Source organism: Silene latifolia, chromosome 10, assembly GCF_048544455.1.
Source record: "Silene latifolia isolate original U9 population chromosome 10, ASM4854445v1, whole genome shotgun sequence".
NCBI lineage: Eukaryota > Viridiplantae > Streptophyta > Magnoliopsida > Caryophyllales > Caryophyllaceae > Silene > Silene latifolia.
The window spans coordinates 73,401,559-73,420,158 of record NC_133535.1 but is presented as its reverse complement, the minus strand read 5'-3'; the positions used below and the strand labels follow the sequence as shown (position 1 = coordinate 73,420,158).

At 38.7% G+C, this 18,600-nt stretch overlaps 2 protein-coding genes across 2 annotated transcripts; both read left to right on the top strand.

Annotated features, from left to right (window-relative positions):
* Window positions 1–600: 600 nt before the first annotated feature.
* On the top strand, window positions 601–2,463 carry LOC141607772 (uncharacterized). The gene is made up of 4 exons (XM_074427123.1): window positions 601–1,412; window positions 1,541–1,605; window positions 1,806–1,915; window positions 1,975–2,463. Exons 1-4 carry the CDS (start codon window positions 601–603, stop codon window positions 2,461–2,463), a joined length of 1,476 nt encoding a protein of 491 aa, XP_074283224.1.
* A 9,703-nt stretch (window positions 2,464–12,166) lies between these two features.
* On the top strand, window positions 12,167–12,739 carry LOC141607771 (uncharacterized). Its single transcript, XM_074427122.1, has one exon. The coding sequence runs from the start codon at window positions 12,167–12,169 to the stop codon at window positions 12,737–12,739; it is 573 nt and encodes a 190-aa protein (XP_074283223.1).
* The last annotated feature ends 5,861 nt before the right edge of the window (window positions 12,740–18,600 follow it).

The following is an 18,600-nucleotide window of genomic DNA, read 5'->3' as shown; positions in this document are numbered from 1 at the left end:
AAATTCAGGGCTTTTCCATTCTCTTTGCTAGATGCGGCAAAGGATTGGCTCTTTGCCTCCCACCGGGTACAGTTCGCACTTGGAAAGCAATGAAGTCGGCATTTCTTGAGAAGTTCTACCCCGATTCCCGACAATCATGCAAAGAAAGCTATCACCTCTCCGGAGCAAGATGTTGGTGAGATTTTGTTTGAATATTGGGAGAGATTTAAATGGTTGGTTGCCCAATTTCCATATCATGGATTGAGTGGTGACGACCTACTTGTGAATTTTTGTGATGGCCTTACACAACAAGACTAAAGAATGGTAAGAAATCTTAAGGGAGAAGACAAAGGTAATTAGGATGAGAGAGAAACTTAGAGAGAGAAAATTTTATAAATTTTCGTAGGGTTTCGTATTACTCAAGAAATGGCTAGGAATAGGAAATCTACCAACAGTCCTAACAAATCTGGAAAAATTTTACAAAAACAGGTTAATTTACGTATTAATTCCACAAATAAGGGGAAATCCCCACAACGACACATTTGATTTTCGTCTGCTGAATTCGAATCAAACCTTGAATCCATTGTTGAAGAAGAAGAGCCTGAAGAGACACCTCCTGAGATGGTGGAACCAGTTGTTACTCAGCCTCCGGTGCTTCGAATTTCCAAAGACGACGTTGCTGGTGAGATTAACTACTGGTCATCCTCTGTCTATTGTTATGTTCTTGGGGCAAACCCTATGAGCAGCGTACTCACAGAATTTATGAAAAGAGTATGGCAAGCTCAGGGGGTTGACAAAATCTCTTTCACGCTGAATGGGATTTTTTTAGTCCGTTTTAAGACAAAAGAGAAACAACAGGAAGTTTTGGCAAATGGTCATTTGATATTTGACAACAAACCAGTAATTGTGAAGGAATGGCAACCTGATACAGAATTGATTAAGCATGACATCCAGAAGGTGCCAATTTGGATGAAATTATATGTTTTGGATGTCAAATTATGGGGCCTTGAATGTTTGAGGAAAATTAGTACCGTGGTTTTTAAGTGTGATGAGGCTACGTATCAGAAACATTTCCTTGGATTTGCTCGGTTAATGGTGGAGGTTCAAATTGGACAGAGCTTTCCTTCTGAGATAGTCTTCATTGATGAGAATGATAAGACCCAGACCTTTAGTGTGGAGTATGATTGGCTCCCTGTGTCTTGCATGGCTTGTAAGGGGATAGGACACATAGCTGTCAACTATAGAAGGGGTAATGGGAATGCTCCTGTAAAGAAAGTGTGGAAGCCAAAGGATAAAAATCCTCAACCTAAACAGCAAGTTCCCTTAAAATATAAGGAACCTGTGCAAGTGGTGATACAGAAGCCTAAGCAAAAAGAAGTTCAGCAAACTGTTGAGGTGTTGGCAACCCCGATTGCTACATCAATATCTCTGTGGTGGAAATTTCTTTTCCTAGGAGAATCATATCTATAATGATGAGACATGACAATTGGGAGAAGAGAAATTTTTCACCAGGTGGTTTGATGTTTATGAAAACATTAACACACTCTATTCAAAAACCCAGGAATGCTATTGTGGAGAATAGGGTGAGGGAACTGGGTGAATCCAGTAAATCACATTCTGATAATGGTTAGTTGTGGGTGTTGGAACATTAGAGACGAAAATAAAGAGTGCTAACAGGAGACACGTTAGAAATAATTTGTGTGAGAATTGGTCCTTATGCACTAATTCTGCCTTACATCAAGGGGGTTGAATATGGGTGATTTGGGATCCTACAATGTTTGAGGTTGAGGTGTATGACATTACTGATCAATGCATATATTCTCTAGTGTTTGATAAGATGAGAAAATTGAAGTTTTGGTATACAGTAATGTATGGTATGAACAAGTTTGCTGAGAGGGAAAGTCTTTGGAGGAGGATTATGACGTTTCACAGTACTGTGAGTGGACCTTGGCTGCTTTGTGGAGATTTTAATGCTGTTTTGGGAGTGAATGAAAGGCTTGGGGGGCTGATGTAACAAGAGAAGAGATAATCCCTTTGTTACAGCTGACCCATGATTGTCATTTGAGTGATTTAAAAGCATGTGGATCATTTTTCACCTGGAACAATAAGCATGAACAGGGGACAAAAGTGTATAGCAGGATTGATAAAGCTCTGATTAATAATGACTGGCTGGATACGTTTTCTGAGAGTTTTGCAAACTTTATGCCAGAGGGGAATTTTGATCATTGCCCATGTCTTATTAGGTTTGATGCAAGCACTGATAGAAGAAGGGCCCCGTTTAAGTATGTTAATATATGGTCAGCAGCTGCTGGTTTTGAGGAGATGGTCAATACAGCATGGAAGGGCAATGTGATTGGGACACCCATGTTTAAGAATGTTGTTAAATTGAAAGCTTTAAAGAGGGAGTTGAAAAAGCTAAACAAGGACCAATTTAGTGACATTGAGAACCTAACAAAAGTCACTGAACTAGCCCTGGCTAATTAACAACAACTTTTGAGAACTGACCCTTTAAATGAGGTGCTCTGTAATACTGAGAGGGAGTGCTGCTAAATTGGGATTTTTGAGGAAGGCATGTCACCAATACTTAGCTCAAAAGGCAAAAACAATCTGGTTAAAAGATGTGGATGATAACACTGCATTTTTGCATTCTAGCATCAAGAAAAGAAGATCCATGAACAAAGTGTATCAAATTCGAGATATTAGGAATAAAGTTTGTGTTAAACCTGAGGATATAAAAGGTGCATTTGAGGAGTACTATGTCTATCTGTTGGGTACTTCCAAATCCGTTAAAAAGGTTCACAGGGGAGTTATCAGGCAAGGACATTATATGACTCAGGTACAAAGTGAAATTATGACTGCTCCTGTGACTGAGGATGAGATCAGAAGTGCTATGTTTGACATTCCTGGCACTAAGGCTCCTGGGCCTGATAGCTACAGCAGCCAATTCTGTAAAGATGCCTGGCATATAGTTGGTAAGGAGGTCTGTGATGCTATTAAAAATGTTTTTCTAGACTGGACAGCTGCTGAAACAGTGTAATAACACTATCATTACATTGATTCATAAGGTGGATGTGCCAGATAATGTGATGCAATTTAGACTAATAGCATGCTGCAACACCATATATAAATGTTTGTCTAAGGTGATCTGTAACAGATTAAATAAAGTGTTGCCTGAATTGGCTAATCCTTCGCAGGGTGCTTTTATAAAAGGAAGGGACATCATTAGAAACATCCTGATTAGCCAGGATCTGATCAAACTCTATAATAGAAAGTCTTTCTCTCCCAGGATTCTGATGAAACTAGACCTTCAAAAGGCTTATGACTTAGTGGAATGGTCTTGTAATACTCCGTAATTTAGTGAAATTTATATAACTAATTTACGTAATTCGAATAATTAATTAAAGGCATTTATATTTAATAATTGAAAATAAGACGGGATAAATATAATAATAAAATAAAGAATGACGGAATTGGAGTTGGGCCGTGTACTATAGGGCTTGGGCCGACCATGTATGTTGCATAAATTAATAGAGTAATTGCCGGGATTAATTGATGGGTCGTGTGCATTAGGTCGAGTGTCGAGTGTAGCTCGAGTAATATAGTAGTAGTAATAATAATAGTAGTATTTGTATAATAAATAATAATAATAAATAATAATAATAATACAATAATATTCCTAATTGGTGTCCCTATAACCTTAACCTACCTATATAAATAGATGACAACCTACAAAAATAGACATTATTCATCATAAAACACACAAATAATTCAAATAAGAGAAAAGAGAAGGAAGAATTAGCTAGGAGATCGTCACAAGGTAATTTTCTAATCGTCTCATAACATACTCACCTTAAGACTACTATAACTCGTTAAATAGACAACCGTTGACTGACCCGAGACCGTCACCATGACCGTGGACCACCAGAGATTTACCAGGACCCACCATTGACCACCAGGGACCACGGGTAAAGGGAGTTTAAGGCGGGGTTAGGGTGGTTGTTTGGGTGCGTTGAACACAGGTTATGGACCCTTTATTGAGCACGCCTTGACCTCGGGTTGGTAGGGTGGTTCCTAGGTGAGGAGTCGACCACCGTGGGTGGTCATGGGTGGTCTAAAGTGGTGTTTTGCGCGGTGGTTACCGGAAAACACGCGATAGGGCATGGTAATGCTAAACACGATGGAACCGGTTTTATACCCCTTGTCGTGCCTGGTTTGACTTGAACTTGGGTTGGTTGGGTTTGTGGTGGATAGGCGGCGCTATTGATGGTGTTAGGATGGTTAGGGGTGGTGGTTTGCGTAGTTGGTTGCCGAGTTTTCGAATAATTGCCTGGTTTTCGAATAATTGTGCGTGGTTTAATGTGGGGTGTTAGGGGAGGCTTGTCGGAGGTGGGTGGTGGTCTGGTGTTGCTTTTGGTGCCACCGTGGGTCAGTGGCGACCACGGTGGTGGGTGGGCTGAGTTGGGGTGGCGGTACCATGTAGCTAGTGAGTCGGGTTTGTGCTGTTTACACGGATGGGTTGTGCGGTGTTGTCGTGTTTTATGTGTTGTTTTTTGTTGTTGTTGAGTTAAGGACGGTGGAGGTGTCGTGAGAGTGGGTCTGGGCTGCTGGTGCCATGAAAGTGGGTGAGTGAGGTGGCTGGCTAGGTGGTAGTTAGGTGGTGGTTAGAAGTCGGGATTATGGGTTGTTGTTGTGTGTGTTGTCGTGGGTGTGGGGGTGCATTTGGTGTGGATTTTATAAGGGTGGTTTTACACCTGACTTTTAAACATTCTTATATTGTTGGTGTTGTTGGACGGGTTTTGGGAACGGGTTTATTTGGGTGTTGGCATGAGTTTTGAGAGGTCGGGATTTAAATATAATAACTCCGTATTGATCGTAGAATTATTTTAATTATTTACGACGGGTTTAATTAATTAGTTAGTATTTGTGAGTCGGGTTCTAAGTTGAGTTAACCTGAGTTTTCGTATATCATAATAATTAATAATAATGAGTTATAAATAAAGTATAAATAATTAATATTGAATAATTATAATATTTATGTTAGGTGACGGTTTGTGAAGAATTTATAATCGGGTTCGTCTGCTTTAATTATTTGGATGAACTGCTTGATTTGGATTTGCTGCGAGGTAGGATAACTACTCAACTGGCTGTTATTATTGTATTTCGCATGAGTATTTGTGGTTGGAAGTATACTTGTTATATCGTTGTGATTGAGTATTGTGGATTATATTCGGCTGATTATTAGTATTGTTCGTTGCATTCATATAAGTATGTCATTTGCATTAGTTATCAGATTTGTTCTGGCAGACATTACATATAGTAATGTATAGTGGTTATCAGATTAATTCTGGAAGACAATTATAATCGTGAATTCTCGAGGTAGGACCGAGGCTGGTTCTGCAGACCGCCTGGTGGATATTTATCAACTGTGTGTTGAGGAGACATTACTTTATAGTAATATAGTGTGTTTTCTCACCTTCGGGTTGAGGCTGCCCCGACCAGGGATTGGCAGGATGAATAGTGTTGCGAGTGGTGAACTCGGCTGAATAGTTCTATTAAGTCATATCATGCATAATCATATTGTTATTGTCATCTACTGTTGTTAGTTATTCCTACTCAACCTCGTGGTTGACTGTGTATTCGTGAACAACTATGATGAACCATAATGGGGAGCAGATTTGACAGGTACTAAAGATTAGCTGACTTGGGAGCTTATGGGAATGCGTGAGGATTTGGCCAGTCTACCTAGAAGTCAAGACCACATAGATTATTTAATCACTTCATTTATTCCGCTGCGAGTTGTAATTATTTTATATTAAGTTTTATTTGGTTAAATTGTAATAAACATGTAATCGCTAAGTTTTAATTTAAAGTGCTTTGGTGAGTTGGACCTTTTTATTCACTGCCTCGGGAAACCGAGATGGTAACAGTCCTATTTATTTGGGAATGTCTTGCTAAAGACTCCTTAATAAACGGGGGTGTTACAAAGTGGTATCAGAGCAATACGATCCTCAGGCCTAACCAATGAACAATAATGAACTTAGGATGTGTTTAGTAAAATAAACCCCGGGTAGAAACTGTTAGGAGCCTCTCACAGTGCGGTTAAGAAGGATCCCTTAATTCGTACTCTGGCCCTTTTAGTTTTGAACCGGTTACCTTGAGAGATGCTACAGTCTAGGGTAATTTAAAATGAATATCGTTTATTTCTCTTAGGAGTTTTGTTTGCCTTGTATGATTATTGTTTTCATTGATGATTGCGATTACGGGGACGTAACCTTGCTTTTAAGGAGAGAGGTTGTGATATGATTTTAAGCATTGTTATAAGCACATGGATATGGGGAAAGTATGTTGGCATATATGTGGGAGGCGTAAGTATGATTAACATGTGGAGTATTACGGAAATTGCGTGAAATTGAGAAGAAGGTGATTTGTAACACCCCCATATATTCATGAGCCTTTAGCTAGAAAACCCAAGTAAATGAGAGCGTTACCATCTCGGTTTCCCGAGATAGTGAATAACAAATAACAAAGTACAACAAACCAAAGTACTTTAATTAAAACTTTAGCGATTACATGTTTATTACAAATTAACCAACTAAAACTTAATATAAAATAATATACAACTCGCAGCGGAAATAAATAAAGTGATTTAATAATCTTATGTGGTCTAGACTTATAGATAGACTGGCCAAATCCTCACGCATTCCCATAAGCTCCCAAGTCAGCTAATCTTTAGTATCTGTCAAATCTGCTCCCCATTATGGTTCATCACAGGTGTTCACGAATACACTGTCAACCACGAGGTTGAGTGGGAATAACTAACAACCGTAGATGACAATAACAATATGAATATGCATGATATGACATAATAGAACCATTCAGCCGAGTTCATCACTCGCAACACTATTCATCCCGCCAATCCCTGGTAGGGGCAGCCTCAGCCCGAAGGTGAAAAAACACACTACTTTACTATAAAGTAATGTCTGCCTCAACACACAGTTGATAAATATCCACCAGACGGTCTCCAGAACCAGCCTGGGGCCTGCCTCGAGAATTCACGATTATAATCGTCTGCCTGAATAAATCTGATAACCACTATACATTATTATAAGTAATGTCTGCCAGAATAAATCTGATAATTAATGTAAATGTCATGCTTATATGAATGCAACGATAAATAATAATAATCGGCCGGATATAATTCACAATAATCGACCACAATGATAACCCAGCCAGAACACGTCTGATAATTAATTCAAATGCTACTCCAGTATAATAATAATTCACTGATTCCTCACCTCAATAATAATCCAGCGAAATACTAACAAGTATACTTCCAGCCACAAATACTCATCTGAAAAACAATAATAACAGCCAGTTGAGTAGTTATCCTACCTCGTCAGCAAATTCCAATAACGCAATCTGAGCTAATCAACTAGTAGCACTCTTCAATAAAACCGTCACCTAGCAATTTTAATAATTATTCAATATCAATTATTTATACTTTATTTATAATTCATTATTAATTATTATATTAATTATCATATTTTATTTATAACGTATTATTATTAATTATTATTACGATATACGAAAACCCGAGTCAAACCAGACTTAAAACCCGACTCAAATAAAACCCCAAACCCATTAACCAACCCATACATTCCCGTGAAAACACCCACAACACAAACCACATACAACATGTCGAAACCGTGTTCAACACGCCCATCAAAACCTGTCTGCACCACGACACCCCTAGCCACCATCAGCTCCACCCAAGCCTGCCACCTCCTAGTCCACACCACGACGAACATCGACAACCAAACACCACCAGCAAAACCACCATCATCAACCCACAAACACCCCGCCCTAACAGCCCCCTTCAAAACAACCCGACATAACCACACCCAGCCCATGCATAAAGAACCCCTCACCAACACCACCACAGCCACCTTCACCACCTCCGGCCACCACCGTTGACACCATTGTCCCACGGTGGCTCCAGGAGTAGTCCCCTTTCCCCGGTACATTCACAAACATGGCCACAATATCCTTCCAAAGACAGTCACGACACTACCCCTGTTTTCCTCTATTTACCGCCACCACCGTCACCAACCACTACCCCTTGACACATCCCTCATGGTCGACTCAACCACCACACCATAACCAACCCTAACCCAGGTCATGGTGGTCACTTTTTATGGGTGTAATTCGCATTTCCAATTAACAGCTACAACTACCACCTACCAGCGTAAACCACCCCCAAACACCACCCTAGGTCGGTCGTTAGAGGTCACAGCGGGGTCAGGCCAAGTCTATGTGGTTCAATCTTGCTAGGGTCGAAGTTGGTGCACCCGAAGGTTGAGTACACGGTGGTGTATGGTGGTTCTAATGGTCACGGTATACAAGGCTTCAAAACAATTTAATTGAATTTAAGACGGTTTACCTTTTATCGCTAATTGCCTCTTTCGTCTCCAAAATCTCCTTCCTCTATGTTATGAATTACTTCCTTTACAATTACTTTGTATTTATAGTCTATGCTTAGGGTGTATGAGATATCAATTAGGAAATTATCACTATTACCTTATTATTATTATTATACAATTATTATTACCATTATAAATTATATAATTATTATTATTACACATTATACTAGTCTTTCCATAAGTAGGATTACCATATACTCCTTTTACTAATTTTATTATTATAGCACACGGCTCAAGGCCTTACTATTAGCTAAGCCCAAGTCCCGACATGCTTACTTAGTTTATTATTTAACTAACATCTTATTCGCAACTATTATCAAAAATTCCAGTAATTATATTTATTTAAATAATATAATTTATTCTAGTAAGTCATTATTAAATCATGGGTATTACAGTCTTCCCCCCTTATAATGAACTTCGTCCCGAAGTTCGCCCATAACTACTATAGCAACATCTATAAACATTCACATAACCCAACACAATCCAACTTATGATAACATAATTATCCATTTACGATTATCAACCACACCAATCTTATCACAAGATGTCACAATAATAACTCAAACCATTTGTAATATCACATTATAAGTAAAACTTAATATGATACCCATAATTTCACGCAATTTGTAACACCCCCATTTATATTGGTGTGGACCTCTGTTTGACCACCATTGACCGACGGGAAAAAGGTGTTCGTTGGGTGTTTCGAGGGTGGTTTGAAGGGGGTTGTAATATGGGTTTACACAATTTAAACACCGTGGCTTGACTTATCTGACCTGGACCTGGGTTGGATTGTGTGAAAGTTATTCGGGACGAAGTTCATTTTAAGGAGGGAAGACTATAATACCTCGTAATTTAGTGAAATTTATATAACTAATTTACGTAATTCGAATAATTAATTAAAGGCATTTATATTTAATAATTAAAAATAATACGGGATAAATATAATAATAAAATAAAGAACGACGGAATTGGAGTTGGGCCGTGTACTATAGGGCTTGGGCCGGCCATGTATTTTGCGTAAATTAATAGAGTAATTGTCGGGATTAATTGATGGGTCGTGTGCATTGGGCCGCGTGTCGAGTGTAGGTCGAGTAATATAGCAGTAATAATAATAATAGTAGTATTTGCATAATAAATAATAATAATAATAAACAATAATAATAATAATACAATAATATTCCTAATTGGTATCCATATAACCTTAACCTACCTATATAAATAGATGGCAACCTACAACAATAGACATTATTCATCATAAAACACAAATAATTCAAATAAGAGAAGAGAGAAGGAAGAATTAGCAGGGAGATCGTCACAAGGTAATTTTCTAATCGTCTCATAACATACTCACCTTAAGACTAATATAACTCGTTAAATAGACAACCGTTGACTGACCCGAGACCGTCACCATGACCGTGGACCACCAGGGATTTACCAGGATACACCGTTGACCAGCAGGGACCACGGGTAAAGGGAGTTTAAGGCGGGGTTAGGGTGGTTGTTTGGGTGCGTTGAACACGGGTTTTGGACCCTTTATTGAGCGCGCCTTGACCTGTGGTTGGTAGGGTGGTTGGTAGGTGAGGAGTCGACCACCGTGGGTGGTCATGGGTGGTCTAAAGTGGTGTTCTGCGCGGTGGTTGCCGGAAAACACGCGATAGGGCATGGCAATGCTAAACACGATGAAACCGGTTTTATACCCCTTGTCGTGTCTGGTTTGACTTGAACTTGGGTTGGTTGGGTTTGTGGTGGATAGGCGGCGCTATTGGTGGTGTTAGGATGGCAGGGGTGGTGGTTTGTGTAGTTGGTTGCCGGGTTTTCGAATAATTGCCGGGTTTTCAATAATTGTGCGTGGTTTAATGTTGGGTGTTAGGACAGGCTTGCCGGAGGTGGGTGGTGGTCTGGTGTTACTTCTGGTGCCACCGTGGGTCAGTGACGACCACGGTGGTGGCTGGGCTGAGATGGGGGTGGCGGTACCATGTAGCTAGTGAGTCGGGTTTGGGCTAATTACATGGATGGGTTGTGCGGTGTTGTCGTGTTTTGTGTGTTGTTGTTTGTTGTTTTTGAGTTAAGGACGGTGGAGGTGTCGTGAGAGTGGGTCTGGGCTGCTGGTGCCGTGGAAGTGGGTGAGTGAGGTGGCTGGCTAGGTGGTAGCTAGGTGGTGGTTATGAGTCGGGATTATGGGTGGTTGTTCTGTGTGTTTTCGTGGGTGTGGGGGTGCGTTTGGTGTGGGTTTTGTAAGCGTGGTTTTACACGTGACCTTTAAACATTCTTATATTGTTGGTGTTGTTAGACGGGTTTTGGGAACGGGTTTATTTGGGTGTTGGCATGAGTTTTGAGAGGTCGGGATTTAAATATAATAACTCCGTATTAATCGTATAATTATTTTAATTATTTAAGACGGGTTTAATTAATTAGTTAATATTTGTGAGTCGGGTTCTAAGTTGAGTTAACCCGAGTTTTCGTATATCATAATAATTAATAATAATGAGTTATAAATAAAGTATAAATAAAGTATAAATAATTTATATTGAATAATTATAATATATATGTTAGGTGACGGTTTGTGAAGAATTTATAATTGGGTTCGTCTGCTTTAATTATTTGGATGAGCAGCTTGATTTGGATTTGCTGTGAGGTGGGATAACTACTCAACTAGCTGTTATTATTGTATTTCACATGAGTATTTGTGGTTGGAAGTATACTTGTTATATCGTTCTGATGGAGTATTGTGGATTATAACCGGCTGATGATTAGTATTGTTCGTTGCATTCATATAAGTATGGCATTTGCATTAGTTATCAGATTTATTCTGAAAGACATTACTTATAGTAATGTATAGTGGTTATCAAATTTATTCTGGCAGACGATTATAATCGTGAATTCTCGAGGCAGGCCCCAGGCTGGTTCTTCAGACCGTCTGGTGGATATTTATCAACTGTGTGTTGAGGCAGACATTACTTTATAGTAATGTAGTATGTTTTCTCACCTTTGGGTTGAGGCTGCCCCGGCCAGGGATTGGCGGGATGAATAGTGTTGCGAGTGATGAACTCGGCTGAATAGTTCTATTAAGTCATATTATGCATACTCATATTGTTATTATCATCTACTGTTGTTAGTTATTCCTACTCAACCTCGTGGTTGAGAGTGTATTCGTGAACACCTGTGATGAACCATAATGGGGAGTAGATTTGACAGGTACTAAAGATTAGCTGACTTGGGAGTTTATGGGAATGCGTGAGGATTTGGCCAGTCTACCTAGAAGTTTAGACCACATAGATTATTTAATCACTTCATTTATTCCGCTGCGAGTTGTAATTATTTTATATTAAGTTTTAGTTGGTTAAATTGTAATAAACATGTAATCGCTAAGTTTTAATTTAAAGTGCTTTGGTGAGTTGGACTTTGTTATTCACTGCCTTGGAAAACCGAGATGGTAACAGTCCTATTTATTTGGGAATGTCTTGCTAAAGGCTCCTTAATAAATGGGGGTGTTACAGGTCTTTTGTTAAGGGTATGATGAAGGGTCTGAAATTTCCAGTACAGACTGTTAATCTTATTATGTAGTGTATCTCAACTCCCTCACACTCATTATCAGTAAATGGAGAAGTGTTTGGATTCTTCAAAGGACAAAGAGGACTTAGACAAGGGGATCCCCTTTCCCCCTGCTTTTTACCCTCTATTTGGAATATCTCAGTAGGATCCTTATGGTGGTGCAACAACATATGAATCTTAAGTTCCACCCTCTTTGTAATAGGGTTAATCTCTCACACCTATGTTTTGCGGATGACCTGATTTTGTTTTGTAAAGGGGAGAAAGCCTCTATTGAGCTTCTGGTCAATGCTTTCACGTATTTCTTTAGAGCTTATGGCTTGGTTATGAATGCAGGTAAATCGAATTTCTACTGTAATGGCATGGATGATTGGCTGGTTAAAGAAATTGAAGTTGCTACTGGTATGAAAAAAGGGACTGTCCCTATTAAATATCTGGGTGTTAATGTTTCACCAAAACGTTTATCTGTCCTTGATTGTGAGGTGTTGGTGGAGAAAGTTATTGGAAGGATTAGAAGTATGGGTTCCAGAAAGCTCTCTTACATTGGCAGGTTAGTTATGATTAAATTTGTATTCAGTACTCTTCATAATTACTGGGCTCGTATTTTTGTCATCTCAAAGACAGTAATTGGTAAGATAGAAGCCATTTGTAGAGGATACTTATGGCATGGAAGTGAGTTAAAGGAATCCCGTTCTTTAGTTGCTTGGGAAAAGATTTGTAAGCCTTAGAAGCAAGGGGGATTAGGACTCAAGAACTTGTATGCCTGGAACCTTGCTGCTCTAAAGAAATACGACACGGCTGTCGCAACCCTATCAAAAATAAAAACCAACCGGCTCTAACTAATGCAGCAGAGGTAAGTTGGGTATCGTATCCACAGGGAGATGGGAATTCTATTAGCTAAACTAAGTCTGTCTAAGTAACCGTTTCTTGGGGATTTTGAGTTGTTTTCTAGACTATCGAACTGAAATAGCAAAGTGAAATAAAGATGTGATCAAATAGACAGAAAAAGATTCCAGGATGTGAGTTCACCATGATATTACACAATTCTGCTAAAGGTAAGGTCAGTCGGTCTGATGTGAGAAGGGTAAAGGAAAGGTCCTTCCGGTCCGCTATCCACCCTAAAATACTACTAACTTAGCTTCCGCCCACATTAGAGTAGTCTATTGTTCATAACGGGTCTGTTCATCCCAATCTTCCGATCTAGGTCTGAACTTAACCAGTTTAATTACTTCAGTTGCATGCATTCAACCTAATAATTACAGTTATATTGCTATGAATCAATTCTCACAATCAAAACCGTCTAATCTAATTATAACATTATTGCTTTACTACCATGGCTCCCCTAATCCTATCAATAAGGGATATAGCTACGCATAACAATGAATAAAGAAACAATGAAAGATAAAGCTATAATAAACATAGTAATAAAAGAGATGAAGGGAGAGTAAAGAAAATACACAATTCTAGATCCGGGAATAAGCAACGTCGAAACTGATTACAAGCTGAGATAAAAAGTGAAAAGGAAAAAAGAAGAGAGCCCCTTAAATGACCTAATAATCTCTTATTTATAAGAGATGATTATTATAAGATAAACTAAGATAGAATTAAAAGGTCTCGACTTGAAATATGCTGCGTCGGACTTGATTTGCTCGATCGACCAACTATAAGTTAGTCGATCGAGAGGTATCTTCCCAAAAAGCTTTCGATCGAAAAGTAAAGTGCTCAAAAGTGGTCGATCGAATACTTAAGTGCTCGATCGAGTAGATTAGGTGGTTGATCGAGTGGTTAAAGGGGTCGATCAATTAGATTAACCCTTCAACCGAGCAATGTTTAGCGCGTAATTCCTGCTTTGTGCATTGAACTTCAAATGGCCGCCATTTCTTCGTTACCTGGGCAAATAGAGCGTTTTTGGTGGCGTTGGAAAGCTAACAGGAGAAGATTTCATATCTAATTTTAATCACTTGATTATAATTTGTAGAACTCAAGTTATGGCTCTTCAAATTAGGCACTAGTTATATGAAGCTCTTCCTTTGCTCGCCTAGTTACCTTACTTCTATGTGCATCACAAATTAGTAGTTTCCAAGCTCTGACTCAACTCATCTCCTAAATGCATGCATAGGGACATGTTCTAAGCTTGATTTCGCTTCTCTTTGGTTCATTCCTGCAAATAGGGCAAGAGAAACCAAAGTAGACAGTTCGGGGGACAATTGTAGCTAAACACTACACAAAATGCATAGAGATGCGTGCAAATACGGTACAAAATGTCTATATAAAATGCACGCATCAAACTTCCCCAAACCAAACCTTTGATTGTCCCCAACCGAACTATATACAACTAACTAATGGAACGGAATAAAAATTCAGAGCTAGCTACAAATCGTCCACTTAAACCATTTTAATGCAAGCAAACTAATACTTATAGCAAAAACTGTCAAATGCAAACGAGTTATGAGATGTCTATAATAAAGCTGAATCGTCGACCGTACAAGACCTTTGATAATGGACTCTCACGGGTCACTCTTCTCTCATAAAGCAAAGGGTAAGCAATTAATTGTAAGAGAAGAAGAAAAAATAGTCGCTCACCTAAACTTCGACCGACATAAACATGCATGCAGCTAATATGATAGACAATTCTAACTACTGTGCACATACATTCCAACCAATCAAGGTCCCGTCACAGCCGAGGGCTTACAAAAATATGGAAAAGTGAGGCAATGGGTAAGAAAAGGCAAAACATTTTTCGATATGTGAGGTAATAAGCTAAGCTAGCAACCTAACAAAACCAAACAACAACATTAGCTTCAAAACCAATAGAAATAAACACAAATGCCCTTAATTGGCATACAAACTCACTAAATCAATAATATCAGCTCCTCAAAAGATATAATAAGAACATAGAAGCAAAAACCGTTTCACCAAATTTTTCATTTTCCATTTTCATTTCTTTTTCTCGGTTTTTTTTTATTTTTCTCTTTTTTTTCATCATTTCATCCTCCTTTTTCCATATACCAACTCCCTTCTATACAATACAAACCAAACTCAGCACGATATATTATATACCGCAAAAACATACACTAAACTAGCTTGACAAGGCAGGCTAAATTTGGATGTAGTTATGGGGTCAAAAGGCAAATTTGGCTAAATGTGGAGTTTAATGGGTAAAAACGAAAGAAAAAGGGAATGTAAGCACCTCCCTGCATGTGACACCAACCGCTAACCCGAATGTATGCAGGCAAAAAGCAATTGAATTTCATACTTGTGCAAATTAATGATACATGCTATGAAGGGAGAAACAACTCACAATCCTACATGAAACTGGTCATAAATGACACCAGTTTTAAGGCTCTAAAACTTAGAAATTATAAGTAGGTTGCCAAAATTTAAGATCAAGTCTATTTGTTCAGCTAAATTTCAACATAAACTCGTAGATCATGAAATATGACAATGCCAAAATAATATTAGTTTACCGCAAGGCTTAAGCAAAAAGACTAATTGTAGTGCAATTTCATCATTGAAATCTACCGTTCCGACTCAACCTATATGCAAAAATAAACGTGATTTTTTTTTTATTTTTCAAAATTTTCTAATTTTTTGATTTTTATGAGATTTTTCAATTTTTGAAATCAAAATAAACAATGCATACAAAAATTAAACGTGCTAACTGAAATGCAATAAAAAAAATGCAGACACAGATATGGATGCATATACCCTCCCCAAACCAAACCGTACAATGCCCTCATTGTACTCAAAAATAGGGAAAGGGAATGCAAACTGAAAAGAAGAATGAAGCTCGGAAAACTTACAAGATATTCGTGAAGTAGGGACCTCCCCAAACCAGCCAGCAACATGGGAGGTCGCAAATAGTCCCATAACATCGCAGCACGCGAGTTAAAGTAAAAGAACTCGATCAAAGGAGTACAGCACTCGATCGAGTAAAATGGGGCATCAGAAGCGTTCGATCGAGAGACAAGTCCACTTGATCGAGAGGTTTGATATGTAGGGTGCTCGATCGAGAGCAGCAGTACTCGATCGAGTGAGGAAAGTACTCGATCGAGAGAAAAGGGTACTCGATCGAGCTCTTTAGGCCTGATTTTCTAGGCGTCATTTGAAACATATTCAAAAACGCGATAAACAACCTATAGAACTAACAAAACTAGTTCAAACGTTCCAGTCTATCGTTTGTAAAACTTACTACTAAAGTCTAAAACACACGCTACCGACTAAAATGTCTCAAAATCAAATTACAACGAGTATTAAAAATCCAGGTTGCCTCCTGGTCAGCGCTGGTTTCAGATAGGTCCCGCACAACCTCTTGTTGTCTTCATCTCAATTGCTCCAGTTGGTCACAATCAAAACAACTCAAAGCTCTTAGCAATCGATCATAAATCTGCGCATGTGCTACACAAAAGCATAAGTAGCACCAAAATACAATACGAGCATAGAAAATTAATGTTAGAGATCGTCTCAGCATATCAAATTTTTGATGACAATTATAGCAAAACCACATCAAATTGTTCGCCCAACCAAAAGAGTATGGAGTATCAAAGCACAAAGTAGAAGTCATACGAGATGATTGATCACTCACCACACCAGTAATCCTTATGAAGTTATCGTCAACAATTACCTCTTGTTCAGGAGGTTTATCACTCCTAATGGCAGAATCAGTGGCAAGAGAATATATTACCTCTACCGGGCTAGAAGTATTCATTGACACATATACCTTCTTGTTCCCCTTGTTGATAGGCTCTATCCTATATATTTCAGCCTCTAAGGCATCCAGCTCAGCTTTCCAAATGGGAGATTCACCTGCATATGTCTCAACAGATATCAAAGCGTCTAAAGGGTCCGTAGTAGGGGGCCCTTGTGCAGAGTATTCATCAATATCATCTTCAACATCAGAAACATCAAAACATGCATTCTGCGCAGGCGTAATAAAATGAACCTCACTAGACTCAAAATTAGAATCAAATGCAACAACTGAAGGGGAAGTATCAAAAGAAAGAGTCAGTAAATCGTCACATGAGTCCCATTTAACCTCAAGATCTTCGAATCGCGCATCGTCACTCTCTTTATTCCAAGACTCATCACAAAAGGGGTAGTCTAAAGGGTCTGTCAAGTCTTCCTTATGTTACTCATTGTCTGTAAAATCGTCATAGAGGGGTTCTAGATTGTCGTCAAAGAAGCGGTTATCAACTGAATATATGGTCTCATCCTCTATGTTTTTGTCAATATCATTTTCATTCTTTGAAATGGTTTTTATGGTCTCAACCACACCCTCATCCATGTCTCACTGAAGTGAGAAAGCGGGTTTAACGCTCTCAATGGCAAACCAGTTAAAGAATTCCAAAACCTCATTAACAGGTTTCCCGCTAAAGTCTCCCTTACCTATTGAGTTGAGGTATGCTCGTGTAGGGCCATTTATACCCTGGATAATAGACAAACAAATTTGGAGGGCGGACAAATTTCCATGATTTATTGTATTGAGCCACTCTTCGCACCTGTCTATATATGAACCAAAAGACTCGTTCTCATCCTGCAGAAACCTGATGGTAAGTAGCATGAGAATGGTCCCAATGAATTGAAGTTCCCTGAGACAAAAGACAAACTAAAATAAAACAAAAAAATATCACCGTCTCCCCGGCAACGGCTCCAAAATTTGACACGCCTGTCGCAACCCTATCAAAAATAAAAACCAACCGGCTCTAACTAATGCAGCAGAGGTAACTCGGGTATCGTATCCACAGGGAGATGAGAATTCTATAAGCTAAACTAAGTCTGTTTAAGTAACTGTTTCTTGCGGTATTTGAGTTGTTTTCTAGACTATCGAACTGAAATAGCAAAGTGAAATAAAGATGTGATCAAATAGAGAGAAAAAGATTCCAGGATGTGGGTTCACCATGATTTTAGACAATTCTGCTAAAGGTAAGGTCAGTCGGTCTGATGTGAGAAAGGTAAAGGAAAGGTCCTTCCGGTCCGCTATCCACCCTAAAATACTACTAACTTAGCTTCCGCCCTCATTAGAGTAGTCTAGTGTTCATAACAGGTCTGTTCATCCCAATCTTCCGATCTAGTTTGAACTTAACCAGTTTATTACTTCAATTGCATGCATTTAACCTAATAATTACAGTTATATTGCTATGAATCAATTCTCATAGTCAAAACCGTCTAATCTAATTATAACATTATTGCTTTACTACCATGGCTCCCCTAATCCTAACAATAAGGGATATAGCTACGCATAACAATGAATAAAGCAACAATGAAAGATAAAGCTATAATAAACATAGTAATAAAAGAGATGAAGGGAGAGTAAAGAAAATACACAATTGTAGATCCGGGAATAAGCAACGTCGAAACTGATTACAAGGTCAGATAAAAGGTGAAAAGGAAAAAAGAAGAGAGCCCCCTAAATGACCTAATAATCTCTGATTTATATGATATGATTATTATAAGATAAACTATGATAGAATTAAAAGGTCTCGACTTGAAATATGCTGCGTCGGACATGATTTGCTCGATCGACCAACTATAAGTTAGTCGATCGAGAGGTATCTTCCCAAAAAGCTTTCGATCGAACAGTAAACTTCTC